Source organism: Siniperca chuatsi, linkage group LG9 (genome assembly GCF_020085105.1).
Source record: "Siniperca chuatsi isolate FFG_IHB_CAS linkage group LG9, ASM2008510v1, whole genome shotgun sequence".
NCBI classification, from domain to species: Eukaryota; Metazoa; Chordata; class Actinopteri; order Centrarchiformes; family Sinipercidae; genus Siniperca; species Siniperca chuatsi.
The window spans coordinates 16,729,016-16,744,584 of record NC_058050.1 but is presented as its reverse complement, the minus strand read 5'-3'; the positions used below and the strand labels follow the sequence as shown (position 1 = coordinate 16,744,584).

General features: G+C 39.7%; 1 protein-coding gene and 2 long non-coding RNA genes across 5 annotated transcripts; 2 read left to right on the top strand and 1 right to left on the bottom strand.

The window, feature by feature from the left end:
- Positions 1-799: 799 nt before the first annotated feature.
- Positions 800-7,277, bottom strand: LOC122881452 (chemokine-like receptor 1). 2 transcript variants are annotated; one of them, XM_044207702.1, is made up of 2 exons: positions 6,952-7,277; positions 800-3,761 (listed from the first exon to the last, which is right to left on the bottom strand). In XM_044207702.1, the coding sequence occupies exon 2, from the start codon at positions 3,748-3,750 to the stop codon at positions 2,722-2,724; it is 1,029 nt and encodes a 342-aa protein (XP_044063637.1). In that variant the 5' UTR covers positions 3,751-3,761; positions 6,952-7,277; the 3' UTR covers positions 800-2,721. The 2 variants fall into 2 exon arrangements, with proteins under 2 accessions (XP_044063637.1, XP_044063639.1); XM_044207704.1 differs by lacking the exon at positions 6,952-7,277 and adding an exon at positions 4,003-4,041.
- Positions 4,314-6,341, top strand: LOC122881476. The gene is made up of 2 exons (XR_006379167.1): positions 4,314-6,052; positions 6,248-6,341. It is a non-coding gene; the product is annotated as an uncharacterized LOC122881476 (long non-coding RNA).
- Positions 7,278-9,873: 2,596 nt separating the features above from the next.
- LOC122881475 lies at positions 9,874-11,598 on the top strand. Of its 2 annotated transcripts, XR_006379166.1 has the most exons (4): positions 9,874-11,138; positions 11,222-11,263; positions 11,353-11,430; positions 11,524-11,598. It is a non-coding gene; the product is annotated as an uncharacterized LOC122881475 (long non-coding RNA). The 2 variants fall into 2 exon arrangements; XR_006379165.1 differs by having other exon boundaries at positions 9,874-11,263.
- Positions 11,599-15,569: the final 3,971 nt, after the last annotated feature.

Below are 15,569 nucleotides of genomic sequence, written 5' to 3'. Positions count from 1 at the left end.
ACAGACCATTAAAATGATGTTGTGAAAGGATACAGATGGCTCTAAATGTTTTCATGTGTTTTTTCTTCACGTATAAAGAGTGTACAATTAGAATTTCATTTAAAGTTATCATAAATTTAAATTAATTTCCAAACTATTTCACTAATGAAATGAACAAATTAAACAATATTAATATATATTAATATTAATGGTACATGATGTAAAAGCTACCAAATGATTTGCAGCCATTAATAGTGCAAACAGATTTGTAGCACTGTTTGCACTATTAAAGGCAGCAGATCAGTCAGTGTGCTCCAGTGTGTTTTCTCTCTGAAGTTTGCTGTCCTCGATCAGAGAAGCGAGTAGGGATTTCTGGCACAACTTCACCTACTTCCAAGGTGCATGGAGAAGGGAAAACTGTGAGGAGGTCAAACGTCCAGCAACACTTGTGGTGTAAAGCACAACTTTATTGTCGGACCCTCGTGGCCTTCCTCAGGATCCTCATAAAGCACATTACAAAGATGATTAAATGACATTAAACTCCTTGTTCTGAGAAGCACCTGATATGTCAAACAGCTCTCTCTACTGGCCAAGTCTATAATAATAACAATAAAGAGTAACTATAAAAAGTTCATCCTGTGATTGACTTCTTGTTAATCATGATAAATAAGTAGTAGGTGTTACATCAGATTAGTTGTGCATGTGATAGATACCTACACATATCTCTCTTTCTGTATAAATACTAGAGAAAGAGTGACTGCTCAGTGTTTTGTGAAGTTATGTGGTGATTATGAGATGTACATTCTGAGTGGAAAAACAATCAAGTCCGAATAATATTTTAATAATGGTAACAAGAAGAATCACAATAACAGTTATCATCATTATCAACATTTATAAACCCTTAGTAGAGTTGGCCACTAGGGCTGAAAAACAACAGCAAAAAACAATCAAATCACCATTGACATTGTTTTCATTCCCCTACTCTCTTTTCCCACACTTCCTCTCTCTCTATTATAACTATCAAATAAAAGCATAAAATAACAAAAAAATAATTTAAAAAAAACAAAACAAACAACTAACAATGATGAAAGGTCCAACTAAACTAAGTATACAATGCAGCTGCTACTGCAAGCATAATAATCTCATAGTTACTATAATATTTATTTATTAGACTTACATTAGCCTTTCCCTGTGCTGAATAACAAATGTAAACAAGTTGTTTATCAAAGCATGCAGTGGACATGTAGCAGTCAAAAGTCACATGGCAGGCAGCATGAGAAATAAACATTTCAGGGTGATTTATTTAATAAACATTACTATACAGACAAAATGAGCTATACTAAACCTAGCACTTGACCACTTCACTTTCACTTTGTATGTACCCAAAGATGGCCTGTGTGGTCCCTGTCATGTGCCAAATTTTGTCAAGTGCACACATAACGTGATCAGTGGCTGGGTTGAGTTGGGTGTGAGGGGGAAGTTGGGAAACTAACTTGCTATAAGCCTGTTAGTACAGCGACTCAGCGACACTATTTCACACTGTATATTCTACATTCAGTTAAATCTCTTCTATACATTAGTTTACAGCCTACTATATTCTATGGCAAGTAAGGCACAATGTGGCAAAATCTATTACTATGTTATTAGTTGATGTGCCAGCCTTTTAATTATCAATACAGTCGACAATTATGGCCTATAAACAACTTGTTTTGTTGCTTGTTTTCTTTGCTGTAACGTACAGGCACAGATATACTATCAACATGTGGAGTGTACAGTATGTGACAGAGGGAAAACACACAGTTCCCTTTGTCAAACAAATCTAATGTTTTTGTTGCTTGTATTGTGCACATATTCAACCATAAACTAATGTAATACCTATTTTGAAATTATGACTGATTTCTCTTGTCAAAAAGATGGCACCCACATATCACATATCCACCAGGTCTAGTATGGTACAGACTGAATGCACTGCTGTGAGTCAAAGAGCATAGAGAAGAAGTACCATTGTCACTCCGAAGGTAAATGTAGACACTTGCTCTACAGGTTATTCAATGTGGGCAAATTTGTCTGCATGTTTGGATTTTATGTGTGTGTTATACTTTTTCTGATTTCATTCTTTTTTCCCCTTGGATAGCACTTTGTTTTTCTGGTTCGGAGGAGGGCTATATAAATACACTTTTCAACAAAAAAACATTTCATCTTTCCATTGTTTCAAAATGATTCATCCCACAAATGCATCACAAATGGATCTACAATTTATTGTACAATATTACCATCTATCCGATCTACCATATTGAAAGTATTGTAGGTGAAGTTAAGAGGCAGAACTCTTTTCAAGACCTGATCAATTAGCCAATGACCTGGCCTGTACTGAAATATGTAAAACAGTTCCCTCTGCTGGTCACTCAATATTCTGAAGAAAGTCTATAATAATAATTAGAAAGACTATGAGCAACAAAAGCGGATATCTTGTATCTGTTATTTTAATAATAGAAAATAATGATAGCAATAAAAACTACAATAACAATCATCGTATGACCTAAAAACAACTGGGACTTTGTGTTTTCCTTGCTGTCACATACAGGCAAGAGATTGGTAATTAAAATCTGTTGTTTTCTGACAGATGGAAACTGATGTAATACCTATTTTTAAATGACTGCTGGGTTCTTATTTGTCCAGGAAATGTCATTTTACAATAGCCTTTAGCTCTAAAATGGTGCAGAGTGAATGCACTGCTGTGAGTCAAGAAACCTCCTCCTTGACAGCATTCTCAAATACATTGAGGATGGATTTGCGGATGTTATCCTTGAAATCTTGGCCCATGAACACATACAGCAGTGGGTTCAAGCAACTGTTGAGAAAGGCCAGGCTGGTGGTTATAGGGATCCCAATAGTGATGACATAGTCTAATGTTTCACTTCGATTAGTAGCGATGTCATTCACCATCTCAATTAGAGCCATGATGTGAAAGGGAGCCCAGCACAGGAAAAAAGCGATGATAACAGCAGCGATGATCTTAAAGGCGTGATTTGACTGGCTGGCCAGGATGCGGTTTCTTCTGAGACGATGGATTATAACAGCATAACAGGAGACAATGACAGTGAAGGGGACAACAAATCCCAGGAGGAAGCGGGTGATGGTCACGGCCTGATGACGAAACTGTGCCAGCTGAAACACAGACAGGTTTTCATAATCATCAGAAAGGGCGAAGTTGTTGAAGCAGTTGATGATGTCGTCATTGTTATGTGATGACCCAGTGTCCCTGAAGACAAAGTATGGAGTGCTGAGAATCAGAGCCAGTACCCAAACACCCAGACTCACACAGGACGCCTTGCGTACACTTCGGTGGTTCTGGGCCCAGACGGGCCACACCACAGAAACACATCTGTCCACACTGATCACCATCAGAATATTAACACTGGCAAAGATGTTCAGGGAGCTTAATGTGCTGTTCAGTTTGCACATGAACTTGCCGAAAGGCCAGTGGAAATCCAAAGCCAGGTACGTCACACTCAGGGCCAGGATTGCTGTGAAGAAGAAGTCGGCCACAGCAAGGTGGAGGAACCAAACTGTGTTAACTGTTTTCTTCATCTTGAACCCGGTCACCCAGATAACCACTCCATTCCCGAGCACACCGAGAACAAAGGCCAGGCAGTAAACAATCAGAGTCATTGTGTAGAGAGACTTTCTCAGCTCAGCATGCTGGTCAACAGACTCAGATACATGTGTTGTATTGCTGTGATTGGAAGAGGTAGAGTTCATCTCCATCATTGTATTGAGACCTGCAATGGCAAAATGGTGAAACAATATGAACTTTTTTCCTTTTTTCTATTTTACCTACAGTGGTATGAAAAAGTGTTTGCCCCCTTCCTGATTTCTTATTTTTTTGCATGTTTGTCACCTTTAAATGTTTCAGATCATCAAACAAATTTAAATATTAGTCAAAAATAACTCAAGTAAACACAAAATGCAGTTCATAAATGAAGGTTGTTATTATTAAGGGAAAACAAAATCCAAACCTACATGGCCCTGTGTGAAAAAGTGATTGCCCCCTAAACCTAATAACTGGTTGGGCCACCCTTAGCAGCAACAACTGCGATCAAGCGTTTGCGATAACTTGCAATGAGTCTTTTACAGCGCTGTGGAGGAATTTTGGCCCAGTCATCTTTGCAGAATTGTTGTAATTCAGCCACATTGGAGGGTTTTCAAGCATGAACTGCCTTTTTAAGGTCACGCCACAGCATCTCAATAGGATTCAGGTCAGGATTTTGACTAGGCCACTCCAAAGTCTTCATTTTGTTCTTCTCCAGCCATTCAGAGGTGGACTTGCTGGTGTGCACTGCAAGACGTGATTACTTCCTGGTTAAAAGCTTAAAAAAAAAACAGTGGAAGCCACAGAAAAAGTAATGAGGTGCCAATTCCGAAAATCCACTTGTATAGGCCGAATGTTGTACTGAACTTAACTCAACAGTTTTAACCAGCCACCAGCTGAACTTATACTGAAATGAAGACCATCAGAATCAGTGCTGAAAGTTTTGATGCCATGAACAGTGAGGTGTTGACTTAGAAAAAAGTGAATGAACTATGACGAATCTTTGAAATGAACTGAACAAAACCAACGAGCAGTGAAGTGATTAGAAAATTCCACCTCTAGAAATTAAAACCAAATTCATGCTGATCGCGCGTGATGCGCGGATCGGCTCTGTCTGACGTCATCCGAATCCGCATGTTTGCATAAATCACCCACCAGCCACCCTCCCGAGCAAATGATTTCCTCCTATTTAGAGACCCGCACCCGCATGGACATTTCTCTCCACCTCTACCGGTCCCTGTAGGCTCTATTGCCTTTTAAATGATGTCGAGCAGCGGAGCTTTCCAGGTGATTTCTTTATTGTGTGTTGTATTGATGTCTGAGTGTTTTCTTTCACGATTTACTTTAATGATTAGAGAGGCTGCTGTCTGTCATTTTAAACGTTTCCATGAGCGCAGTAATGTTACAGCAAACATCGTGGGACATTTAAGCAGCAACATTTAAACTCTAGTTATAAACTTCTGAAATATTTTTTTAGACAGCTCTGATGGAGCTCAGGATTTATCAGGAGGACGGCTGTTTTACGCCGAACAAACCTTTTTGGTGTGCAGAAGAACACAGAACATTAATTAACATTAGATACTCATCGATCCCGTCGGCTTGTCGGGAGATGTAAATAATCATTGAAGTTATGCTGCTGGACCTCGTGCTTAAATGTGCACAGTGTCTCTCCTAATGGGGAGAGGCTTCACCCGATTTCTCCCACCCAAAACCCATCAGCTATTAATCCCAATGTTCATTTTTACCGGATATAACTGCGATCGGCCCACCCCAAGTCAGCAGGGCAGCAGGTGTTAGCATCTTTATGCGCTTGAGTGCTCACCTGCGCCAGAGGCTCAACGTCTGGGCTGGCCCTCGTCTGAAGCGATGAGATTCAGAGACTAAATTAGTAGTGAGTTTCAGTGTTTGCCAGTAGTGCACTGCCCAAAAAAATCAGAATTTTGTTGAAGGTTAATTTTGTTTCAGTGACAAGTTTCTAGTCTCTTAATAGCGCCGCCAATGACTGGTAGCCTACTTATTTATCTACAAAGCCCTTATTGAGAAATTGTTATTTTATATCTCATCCTTGTAGCTGCCATCAGAGGCAACACTCATATATTCTAGTTCATAATATGCACTTTATAGTTAAAAGGTCAATAAATAGTTAAAATCTTCAAAATAATCATTAGAATAAGTAAGTAATATATTTTTTGTTAATACATGTCAATTCATTTCATATTATTCAGCTAAAACTATAGAAAAAGGGGGAACCTATTTCCTTTTGTTCCGCTAGGGAATTATTTAATTGCTGCTATCAGGATATTTGTTCCGGTGCACTACATGTAGAAGAGCCTGAAGAGCACACGAGGTGCTGTACGCATGACATGTCTGCAAGAGTTATGCCTATAAGAAGTGCTAAGAAGTTATATTGTCTTTTTGTTTAAAGAAGAAGAAACTGTAACCCTCCAAGTTTATTCCTCTTGAGTTAGAGAGGCCAATGAGGTATGTATTTTATCGTGTTAATTGCTTTGCCGTATGTGACCGTGTGTTAATGTATAATTAGTCAATTAAGTGTATTTTCTTATGTGTTGAATGTGCATTTTATTTATTCATTTTGTATCTATTTTTCGTTTATTATTATGTGTAAAACACCACATTTAGAGGGTTAATTTAAGTTTTACTTATTTCCTTTCATAGTTCTGACGGCATTGTTGGGACATAAAAGGGAGAGACTAACATGTACAAGACATGTTGAAGACTCGTGTCCGAATAAATGTCTGTTAAAAATCAAGAACGACCTGAGCCTTTACTTCAACTCGAGGGGAGTAATACTCATCCTTGCTGCTTTGGCTCTCTGGCCCATACTGAACCAGCTCCAGTGATTGGTTGATGCTCCAGGAGCCCCGAACCAGAACCAGGTCTATTAAAATCTGCCTTTGCTGTTAGTGCTGCGGTCTCATAGAGCAATTCCCCTATAATGTAACTTTAAGACCATTCTTAATAACCGTCTGTCCGTTCAGTCTTATCTATTGACTTGTTATTTTGCTTCTATATTATTCTACCAAACTGTTAACAGGACGCTGTTGCCATCACATTAGACGCACGCATAAAAGGAGAACACAATTTGATGACCAAAAGTTTGAGTAAAGTTATCAGTTTGACAGTAACCGTACTGTGTTTTCGTTTTAAACATAATTACTGACACAGAAAAGCAGCAACCTCTCTTGAAATAAAGCGGTTAATCTTATTTTATTAATTTAAATGAAGTGCGTTATTATTAAAATCCAGAATAAGAGCTCTCTGAATCTCCAATCAGACGATTTTATTGTCATATTTCTTTTAAACAGCCTCGTTGGATTAATCTCGCGCAAAAATATCAAATTCTAAGCATAACAACGTACCTTTCTCAAAGCTCTCCAGTCGGCTGATGATGAATCCGTAGCAGAAGTACTCAAACTGACAGATCAATATAGGCTGATTGATGGGTAGTAATGTGACGTCAACGCCCACGTCGAGGCGGAGCCACAGGCAGCAAGCACAATTTCTTTTTCTAAACTTTTAAATCTCTTGTACACACTTACACTGTTCGGGCACTGTAATAAACAGTTTTCATATTTTCTAAAGCAAACGTGTCTTCATATGTACACATATCTACATAGGCGATCTACAAATGTATATAGGCCTATAAACAGTGCACACAGCACACACAGAGGCATATATATATATATATATATATGCTATAGCCAAACAATTTTATAAAATAGCAGGCAACTCTCTACTTGCCACTGTATATTCATTCATGTAAGCAAAAGAGATCTGAAGTGAGAATACATCTTTTTCTGGCATATTATTTTAATTAATATTAGTATTAGGACAATTGCACATGTCTAGTTTATCTACAGTAGGTTCCTTCCTGTCAGCATCCTGTTTTGTACTTTCAATCAGTTTTCATCTGAAATTTTGAAATACATATATCGTACCATTGCAGTTGGCCATTACTCGTAAGTTAAGAAACAAGTCTGAGCAAGCAGAAAATGGTTCCCCAAACAGCACTGGCACCACTTTACTTTTACTCAAACACATCAAATCGTGCCATAAAGTAGACATACACCATACAGTATAATGTCACTGTATTCCTAATGTTTACCTTTGTATTTTATTTTGTGACCCCCCATGGAAGAAGGGCACACACTTTTAACAAAACAATTTATCAACTACAGCACAGCATTATGTAATTACAGAGGTTACTTAAAAGTGGACATTTGGAGCTATGAAGTAACTGAACCCACTTCTACTTTTTGGCATTGACTGAAACATTCCCACAGTTCTCTCACAGTTCTAGCTGACTACTCGTTGTACTTTTAGCAGCACAGTATTGGTCCACAAATGTCTTTATTTTAAGATCAAACAACAATTTAAAACTGATAATGACAGAGCATTACAAAATTCTTTGCACAGACCATTAAAATGATGTTGTGAAAGGATACAGAGGGCTCTAAATGTTTTCATGTGTTTTTTCTTCACGTATAAAGAGTGTACAATTAGAATTTCATTTAAAGTTATCATAAATTTAAATTCATTTTCAAACTATTTCACTAATGAAATGAACAAATTAAACAATATTAATATATATTAATATTAATGGTACATGATGTAAAAGCTACCAAATGATTTGCAGCCATTAATAGTGCAAACAGATTTGTAGCACTGTTTGCACTATTAAAGGCAGCAGATCAGTCAGTGTGCTCCAGTGTGTTTTCTCTCTGAAGTTTGCTGTCCTCGATCAGAGAAGCGAGTAGGGATTTCTGGCACAACTTCACTTCACTCACTACTCACTTCACTACTTCCAAGGTGCATGGAGAAGGGAAAACTGTGAGGAGGTCAAACGTCCAGCAACACTTGTGGTGTAAAGCACAACTTTATTGTCGGACCCTCGTGGCCTTCCTCAAGATCCTCATAAAGCACATTACAAAGATGATTAAATGACATTAAACTCCTTGTTCTGAGAAGCACCTGATATGTCAAACAGCTCTCTCTACTGGCCAAGTCCATAATAATAACAATAAAGAGTATAAAAAGTTCATCCTGTAATTGGCTTCTTGTTAATCATGATAAATAAGTAGTAGGTGTTACATCAGATTAGTTGTGCATGTGATAGATACCTACACATATCTCTCTTTCTGTATAAATACTAGAGAAAGAGTGACTGCTCAGTGTTTTGTGAAGTTATGTGGTGATTATGAGATGTACATTCTGAGTGGAAAAACAGTCAAGTCAAGAATAATATTTTAATAATGGTAACAAGAAGAATCACAATAACGATGATAATAGTTATCATCATTATCGACATTTATAAACCCTTAGTAGAGTTGGCCACTAGGGCTGAAAAACAACAGCAAAAAACAAGCAAATCATCACTGACATTGTTTACATTAGAATAAGGCTTTTATAGAGAGGTTCATGTTATATCACAATATGCCACATATACCAAAGCCATACAGTACATAGAATAAGTGTGCCATTCCATTCTTTCAGTTGGATTAGTTGATCGACAGGAAATTAATTGGCAAAAATTGATAACCAATCGATCTTTTTCTTATCTTATTTTTTTGTGATACAATGCCATAAATTCACTGGTTCTAGCTTTGGTGGTTTTTCTTCTTCTTCTTTAATATCAAACTGGATATGTTTGTTTTTGTTTTGCTGTTGGTTGGACAAAACAAGAACAATGAAAGTAATCTTTCATTGCAGCTCATTAATGTTCTCAGATTATGGGTATAGCCGAGTGGTTAGGTGCAAGAGAGAGATAAACAATACTTTCTGCCACTTTTTAATTGAAGGATGATGGATGGTGACCTTTGACCTCTGATTAACCCCCCCCCCCGAAGTGCGTCACACTGGAAGTGCGTCACACTGGAAGTGCGTGGCGTTATGCGTGGACCAATGAGCGTGAAGCAGGCGTGGTTAGCAGGAGCCAATGAGCGTGAAGCATGCGTGGTGAGCAGGAGCGAATGGGAGTAAAGTAGGCGTGGGAATGAAAAACCCTGTAAATTAAATAATATGATTAAATAATTCAATCATTTAAGTGAAATCAATAGTATCAAAAGTATAAAAATAATTGACAAATTTACCATCTGTAAAATCTAATCTTTCAGGAGCAAAAGACACGTCCTTCTCTGTTGTCTGTCCGGTGCAGAGTGAGGTGTGAATGAATTGGAAAGATGTGGGAGGGTAGGCGGAGTTTGCGTGAACCAAAGGGAGGGTTAGCCAATGGGAAAATAGGTTAGGAGGAGCTTGCGTGAGGCGATGATTCTGTGAAAATGTGAAATAAAAAATAAATGATTAAAGTTTTGAAGCTGAATAAATGTAAAGATATCCGTTGATGAATGTCTACATGCAGCATCTCTTGCAACTCCTGTGCAGATTGTGTGAAGATCAAGGAATGAGGGCGTCAGATCTTCCTTTGTAATACTATCGCCCTAAAGACAGTTTGAAATCGGCTTGTGAATCTCCTCACACACACACACACACACACAGAGTAAAGAAAACCACACAGCTGCCTAAGGCAATTCTCAATCATCTATACATCCTGTGTCCCTAAAAGGATCAATGTTGAAGGCCCTTTGTACGAAGACAGATCAAGAAATGTCTCTTTTATGGTCTTAAGGTATATTTAAAAAAGATTATACTTTAAAGTTTCACAATATCATAATAGGAAATTACAATAAGTGGCTCTTTCTGACCATACAGCTGTCTCAGGCATTTCTCAAACATCTATACATCCTGTGTCCCTAAAAGGATCAATGGTTCCTGCTCTTTCAGAAGGCCCTTTGTATGAAGACAGATCAAGAAATGTCTCTTTTATGGTCTTTTAAGACATATTTAAAAAAGATTATACTTTAAAGTTTCACAATATCATAATAGGAAATTACAATAAGTACCTTTAACACCGAGCCTGATGTCAAATGTCAAAGTACATTTGTATGTTTCTGTGTGAAGCCCCGTGTTGGAGCTCTGGATAATAAACATCTCAAATGACAAGAAAGTAAATTAAATGTTAAATCTCAGAGGCTAATCTCTGCATCAAACACACACACACACACACACACACACACACACACGGGAATCAGAGAAGATCAAGAGGTTATGTGTTGACAGGCCGGAGTCGGCACCCTGTAGCTGTCACCCCGCATCTGCAGTTAATTAGGGGTAATTTAGCTAGAAATGGGAATGTATGCATATGAGTGTTGGCAGACCGGAACCGGCATCCTGCCGATATAGACTGTTTGGTCATTGCATTGTTTTCACACACACAGGAACTTATAAAGATATGGGGTACCTAGTGACTGTGGATATTAAAAACTTGGAGAATGGAATGCAGCGTCCTGTGAAGATCAAGAAGATTGGAGGAAGTGTGAAATTTATGCATTTACATAGTATTGTGTACCTGGAGGAGCACAAGGTATATAACCAGCTATTTCCGATCTAGCAGGGATAGTGTGTGTGTGGAGAGGTCTCTGTGTTGTGTCTCCGTATCTGAGAGAATAGGACTTCTGAACCTGACAGCGGAGAATGGCTCAAGCATCCGGTAAATTACCTATATCTTTAAAGCTAAATTTTATGCGTTTAAACCTTTAGGCAGAAACATAGGGAATTTTTCATTCTTTGCAGTGACTCTAAACGGAGGGGTGAACCTTCAAGCAGAGGAGTCTGGTAAGTACAGGTCTACATTACGTATTTTTAATACTGAAATATCTAAAACACTTTTATTTCCTACCGTGATTATAAATTATATCTTTCAGATTCATCAACTGATACCTCAACATCCGAGACCTCGTCTGATACTGACTCCTCATCTGTGCTTTCAGAGGCAGTACCCGGTGAGTTGCTACATTTTTTACCAGTTTTTTTTTTTTTTTTTTTAAACCTAAAACTTACGCAGAATATTTATCAAAAACTTTTTCTCATGCTAGATCTGTGGGGCGATTTGGACCAATATTTCCAAGAAGGGTTATCGCCATCATCACAGCCACAGGATGACGCAGCGGGCATACCTCAGGCGGTCAAAACATTATACAATCTTTAGAGGCTGCCCGGTTAACCGGAAGAGATCCAGCTGATGTGATACCGCGTCAGAATTTTGAAGATCAACCGCCATTTCACCGGGAGTCTGTCTCACCCGCTAATCAACCGCTGATGACCGCGGAGGCCTCAACCAGCGGACAGGGATCCAGGATTCTCATCGGGTCGCAACCGCAGGAGAACCAGTTCTGAGATTCCATACCGAGATCCTTGGGCTTCCAGCGAAGGATTTCCATCGGCACGCTGTAAGTCTATTTGCTTTTAAATTGTTTTACAGTACATTGTGAGACGATTCATTCATGCCGTATAAATGTAATAATTACCCAGAAGGGAGCAATGTACGTTCCTTTTCTCTCATTTTACATCATAAGCATACACGGAAGGTTTTGTATGTGTGAAATTAAATAGGCCATGTATATTTGACTGTGTGTCGTTATAAGCCATTAACTGTGACGGTTGAGTTATAGCGTTATCTTGGAGTTTTTTAATTTACGAATAAGATGCTATAAATTCTGGGGGTTTTGCTTTTGTTATTCTCATCACTCTCTCTTAAACAGCTGTTTTTGGTCCTTACTTTTGGCTTCACAGCAAGTTTGTGACTCTCTCACTCACTCACACACACACACACACACACACACACACACACACACACACACACGGTCTGGCTGTTTGTTTACATACCTTAAGGGGTTGCTGTGTTTATGAAATCTGCCCGTTTATGAAGTTAATGTTTTCTTTTTTTGTTTCTCTTTTTTGTCACCAGCAAACAGACCCAGGTTCAGACCATCCAGGTGTCCTTGGTGCTGCGGAGCTACACACCAGCAATTGGATCTGATGTCTAGAGCCTTTTGGCTCCTCTGTCAGAAGATAGGTGTACAAAGTGACAATTTGTAAACTGTTTCAGACTGTGATTTTTATCATCTGTATAATTGCAATGATGCTGATTTAAGGTTTTTAAAAGCGTTTGATTTGTATGAGGTCATGGATCAACACACCTTATTAGCTATTGAATTGTTAGAGAGTTTAACAGACTCAGTAGCACAAATTCTCCAGAATGCGTCGGGTTTTCAAAACGATTTAACTGAAAATGATTTGAATGAAAACGACGCAGCCGCTACATCTAACAGCTCTGAACAGCCGGTAAATCCTCTCCTTGCTTTAAATCAAGCTCTCGCTAATCTTGAACAGTTAGAGAATGAATCATCACCAAATGAAACAATCAGAATAAATAATGTCCAACTCGAACAAAGTCCCACTTTATCAGACCCTCAGACGCCTCCAAACTACATCGATCTCAGCATACCCAGTCCTCCCGTGCAGCAGGGAGGTGCTCATATTTCCCCACAACCACGCGTTGTGCGGCGAAGCCGATTTGCAAATTATCAAATCAGACAGTTGTTAAACTTTCCACCCCCTCTTAACGCAGATGGAATAGTGGATTACAGCATTTTTTACAATACAGCTCTACGGCATGCCGATGCGTTACTACAAAATGCATTAGCATACGTGACTCCTCGGGATGCGGTACAGTTAGAGCTGCGCGGGGAAAATCTCCCTAGTAACGTCTCGGTCGTCTTATCTAATGACGAGCTCCCCAGCCTAGCCGACTTTGAAAGGCTCTTACTCCGTGTTGTGCAGTCTAACTGGGCCGTTATGGCCGATGGTCAGCTAGAACTTGTTGTAGAAGTGATCCAGAACCCTAGGGGTGGGGGGAAACGAGTTCTTGGGAAAATGCTAGACAGTGAAATCATTAAAAAAAAAAAGACGTTTTCTGTACATTGTCCACAACAGAGAGAATCAACTATGTTTTGCCATCTGTCTGGCTCATCTGTTAGATCCTGATATCAGCGATAGAGAAGCCCTCGAACGCAGTAGACAGATTCAAATTGATGTAGGGTTAGACGAGCAGACAGCTGTATCCTTTAGCGACATCCCTAAATTTGAAACCGCGTTGGACTGTACAATTGTAGTGTTTTACAGAACCGAGGAAGACAGAGCTCTCCGCAAATTCTTGACAAATAGCCCAAGACGGAGTAAAACCCTGATTTTGTTTCTCTTCCAAAATCACTACTCTATTCGCCTTATGTTTGTGAGCACTGCTTTACAGGTTTTAACACCGTGTTAGGCCATACTTGCGAAGCTCGTTGCACCGTATGCTTTGACCCCGGTTGTACACAGAGGCCGTGTCAACCTGTTGTATGTGACCAATGCAACAGAACGTGTCGCTCGCCTTTCTGTTTGGCCAAACACAAAGAACCTACAGAGAGATCGAGAAGTCAAACATATGCCAGCGCTTGTGCTTTGTACACAAAATGTACCAAATGCGCAAGGCTGTACTACTGTGCTATAAACGGTAACGGTAAACAACACAAATGTCAGACTGCGAAATGTAAAATTTGCGACGAGAAATTGAACTCTGACTCTGAGACTGAGGTTCATCAGTGCTACATCCAACCGATACCCCCTGAAACAAAACACAATGAAAAAGTGGTGTTTTATGATTTTGAAACATACGTTGACAAGAACAGCGTTCACGTTCCGTTTTTAGTGTGTACACGAACCTTAGATGGTAAAACATGGAGCTCTCAGGGTACAGATTGTGCCAAAGAGTTTCTACTGCATTTCAGACGGCCTTTGTACAAAAATGCGGTGTTTATAGCCCACAATGCCAAAGGGTTTGACAGCTACCTCCTTATCAAAGCCATGGTCGAACAGGGATTAAAGCCCTCTTTGATTATGCAAGGATCAAAAGTAATTTGCATCACCGATAACGATTACAAACAAAGATACATCGACTCTCTATCCTTTTTAACCATGCGTTTAGCTAATTTCCCGAAAGCGCTCGGTTTCAATGATAAAGTAAAGGGGTACTTTCCTCATGGTTTCAGCTCAGAGGCCCATTTGAGTTATACAGGCGAGTACCCTCCCCTCAGGCTTACGGTATTGAAACCATGACAACGGAGCAACTAACAGACTTTTACAGCTGGTATGCGGCGACGCGCGCGCACGGCACATTCAACTTCATGAAAGAGGCTCGCCTCTATTGTCAAAATGATGTGAGACATTCTCGCTGAGGGTTGCATGCTTTTCAGGAAGCAGTACATCTCTGAAACCGCCGTTGACCCCTTCAGCCGTGCGCGACCATTGCGTCGGCATGCATGAAGGTGTTTCTGACAAACTTTCTACCACCTAAAACATTAGCGATCCCCTCTCCGGACGACTACAGGCGTCAGTTCAAGACATTTTCAAACGCCGGTATCCAGTGGTTAGAGTGGTTGTCACACACCCGCGGCATCCCTATCCAACATGCTTTAAATAAGGGGGAAAAACAGCTGGGGCGCTTCTTTGTAGACGGGTATGCTGAGATCGGTGGGGTGAAATATGCCTAAACTTCCGTTGGAAACGCACGACAATGCATCAGCATCTTCGCAGGCGTTGAGATTAAAAACAAACAAAGAGTAGCCCTGCTGAAATTCCTCCCGGTCAATGCTTAGGGGTAAATCTTTCAAGTGTCTCCCCGTAGCGGTAAACATATTATAAAACTCTCTGACAGATAACCCCTGATTAAATTGAGGTTGGAAAGCTTTGGCGGGCACCTGTCTCCCATCCTGACACAGAGCCATGTATTCAACGTTGTGAATAAAATTGAAGGGTGACAGATCTCTTTTTCCTGTGAAGGCTTCATGGTTCACCATGGCTATCACTAGATATTTAGGCATCGTCCCCAGGAAGAGGTTTTCCTGGTTACATATTCTGGAATTCTCTGGGATGGAGTAGGTTTTTACGTTCACGCGTGATAATGGGTAGAGTGCAACGTCGCATTGGTTAAAAATTGTGTTCAGAGGATAATTGATGAGACCCACTGCGGCGTTGGCGGGTAGGTTTGAGCCGTCAGCGTTGGTAATTTTCACACGAAGATCCATGTATTTTTCCCCAT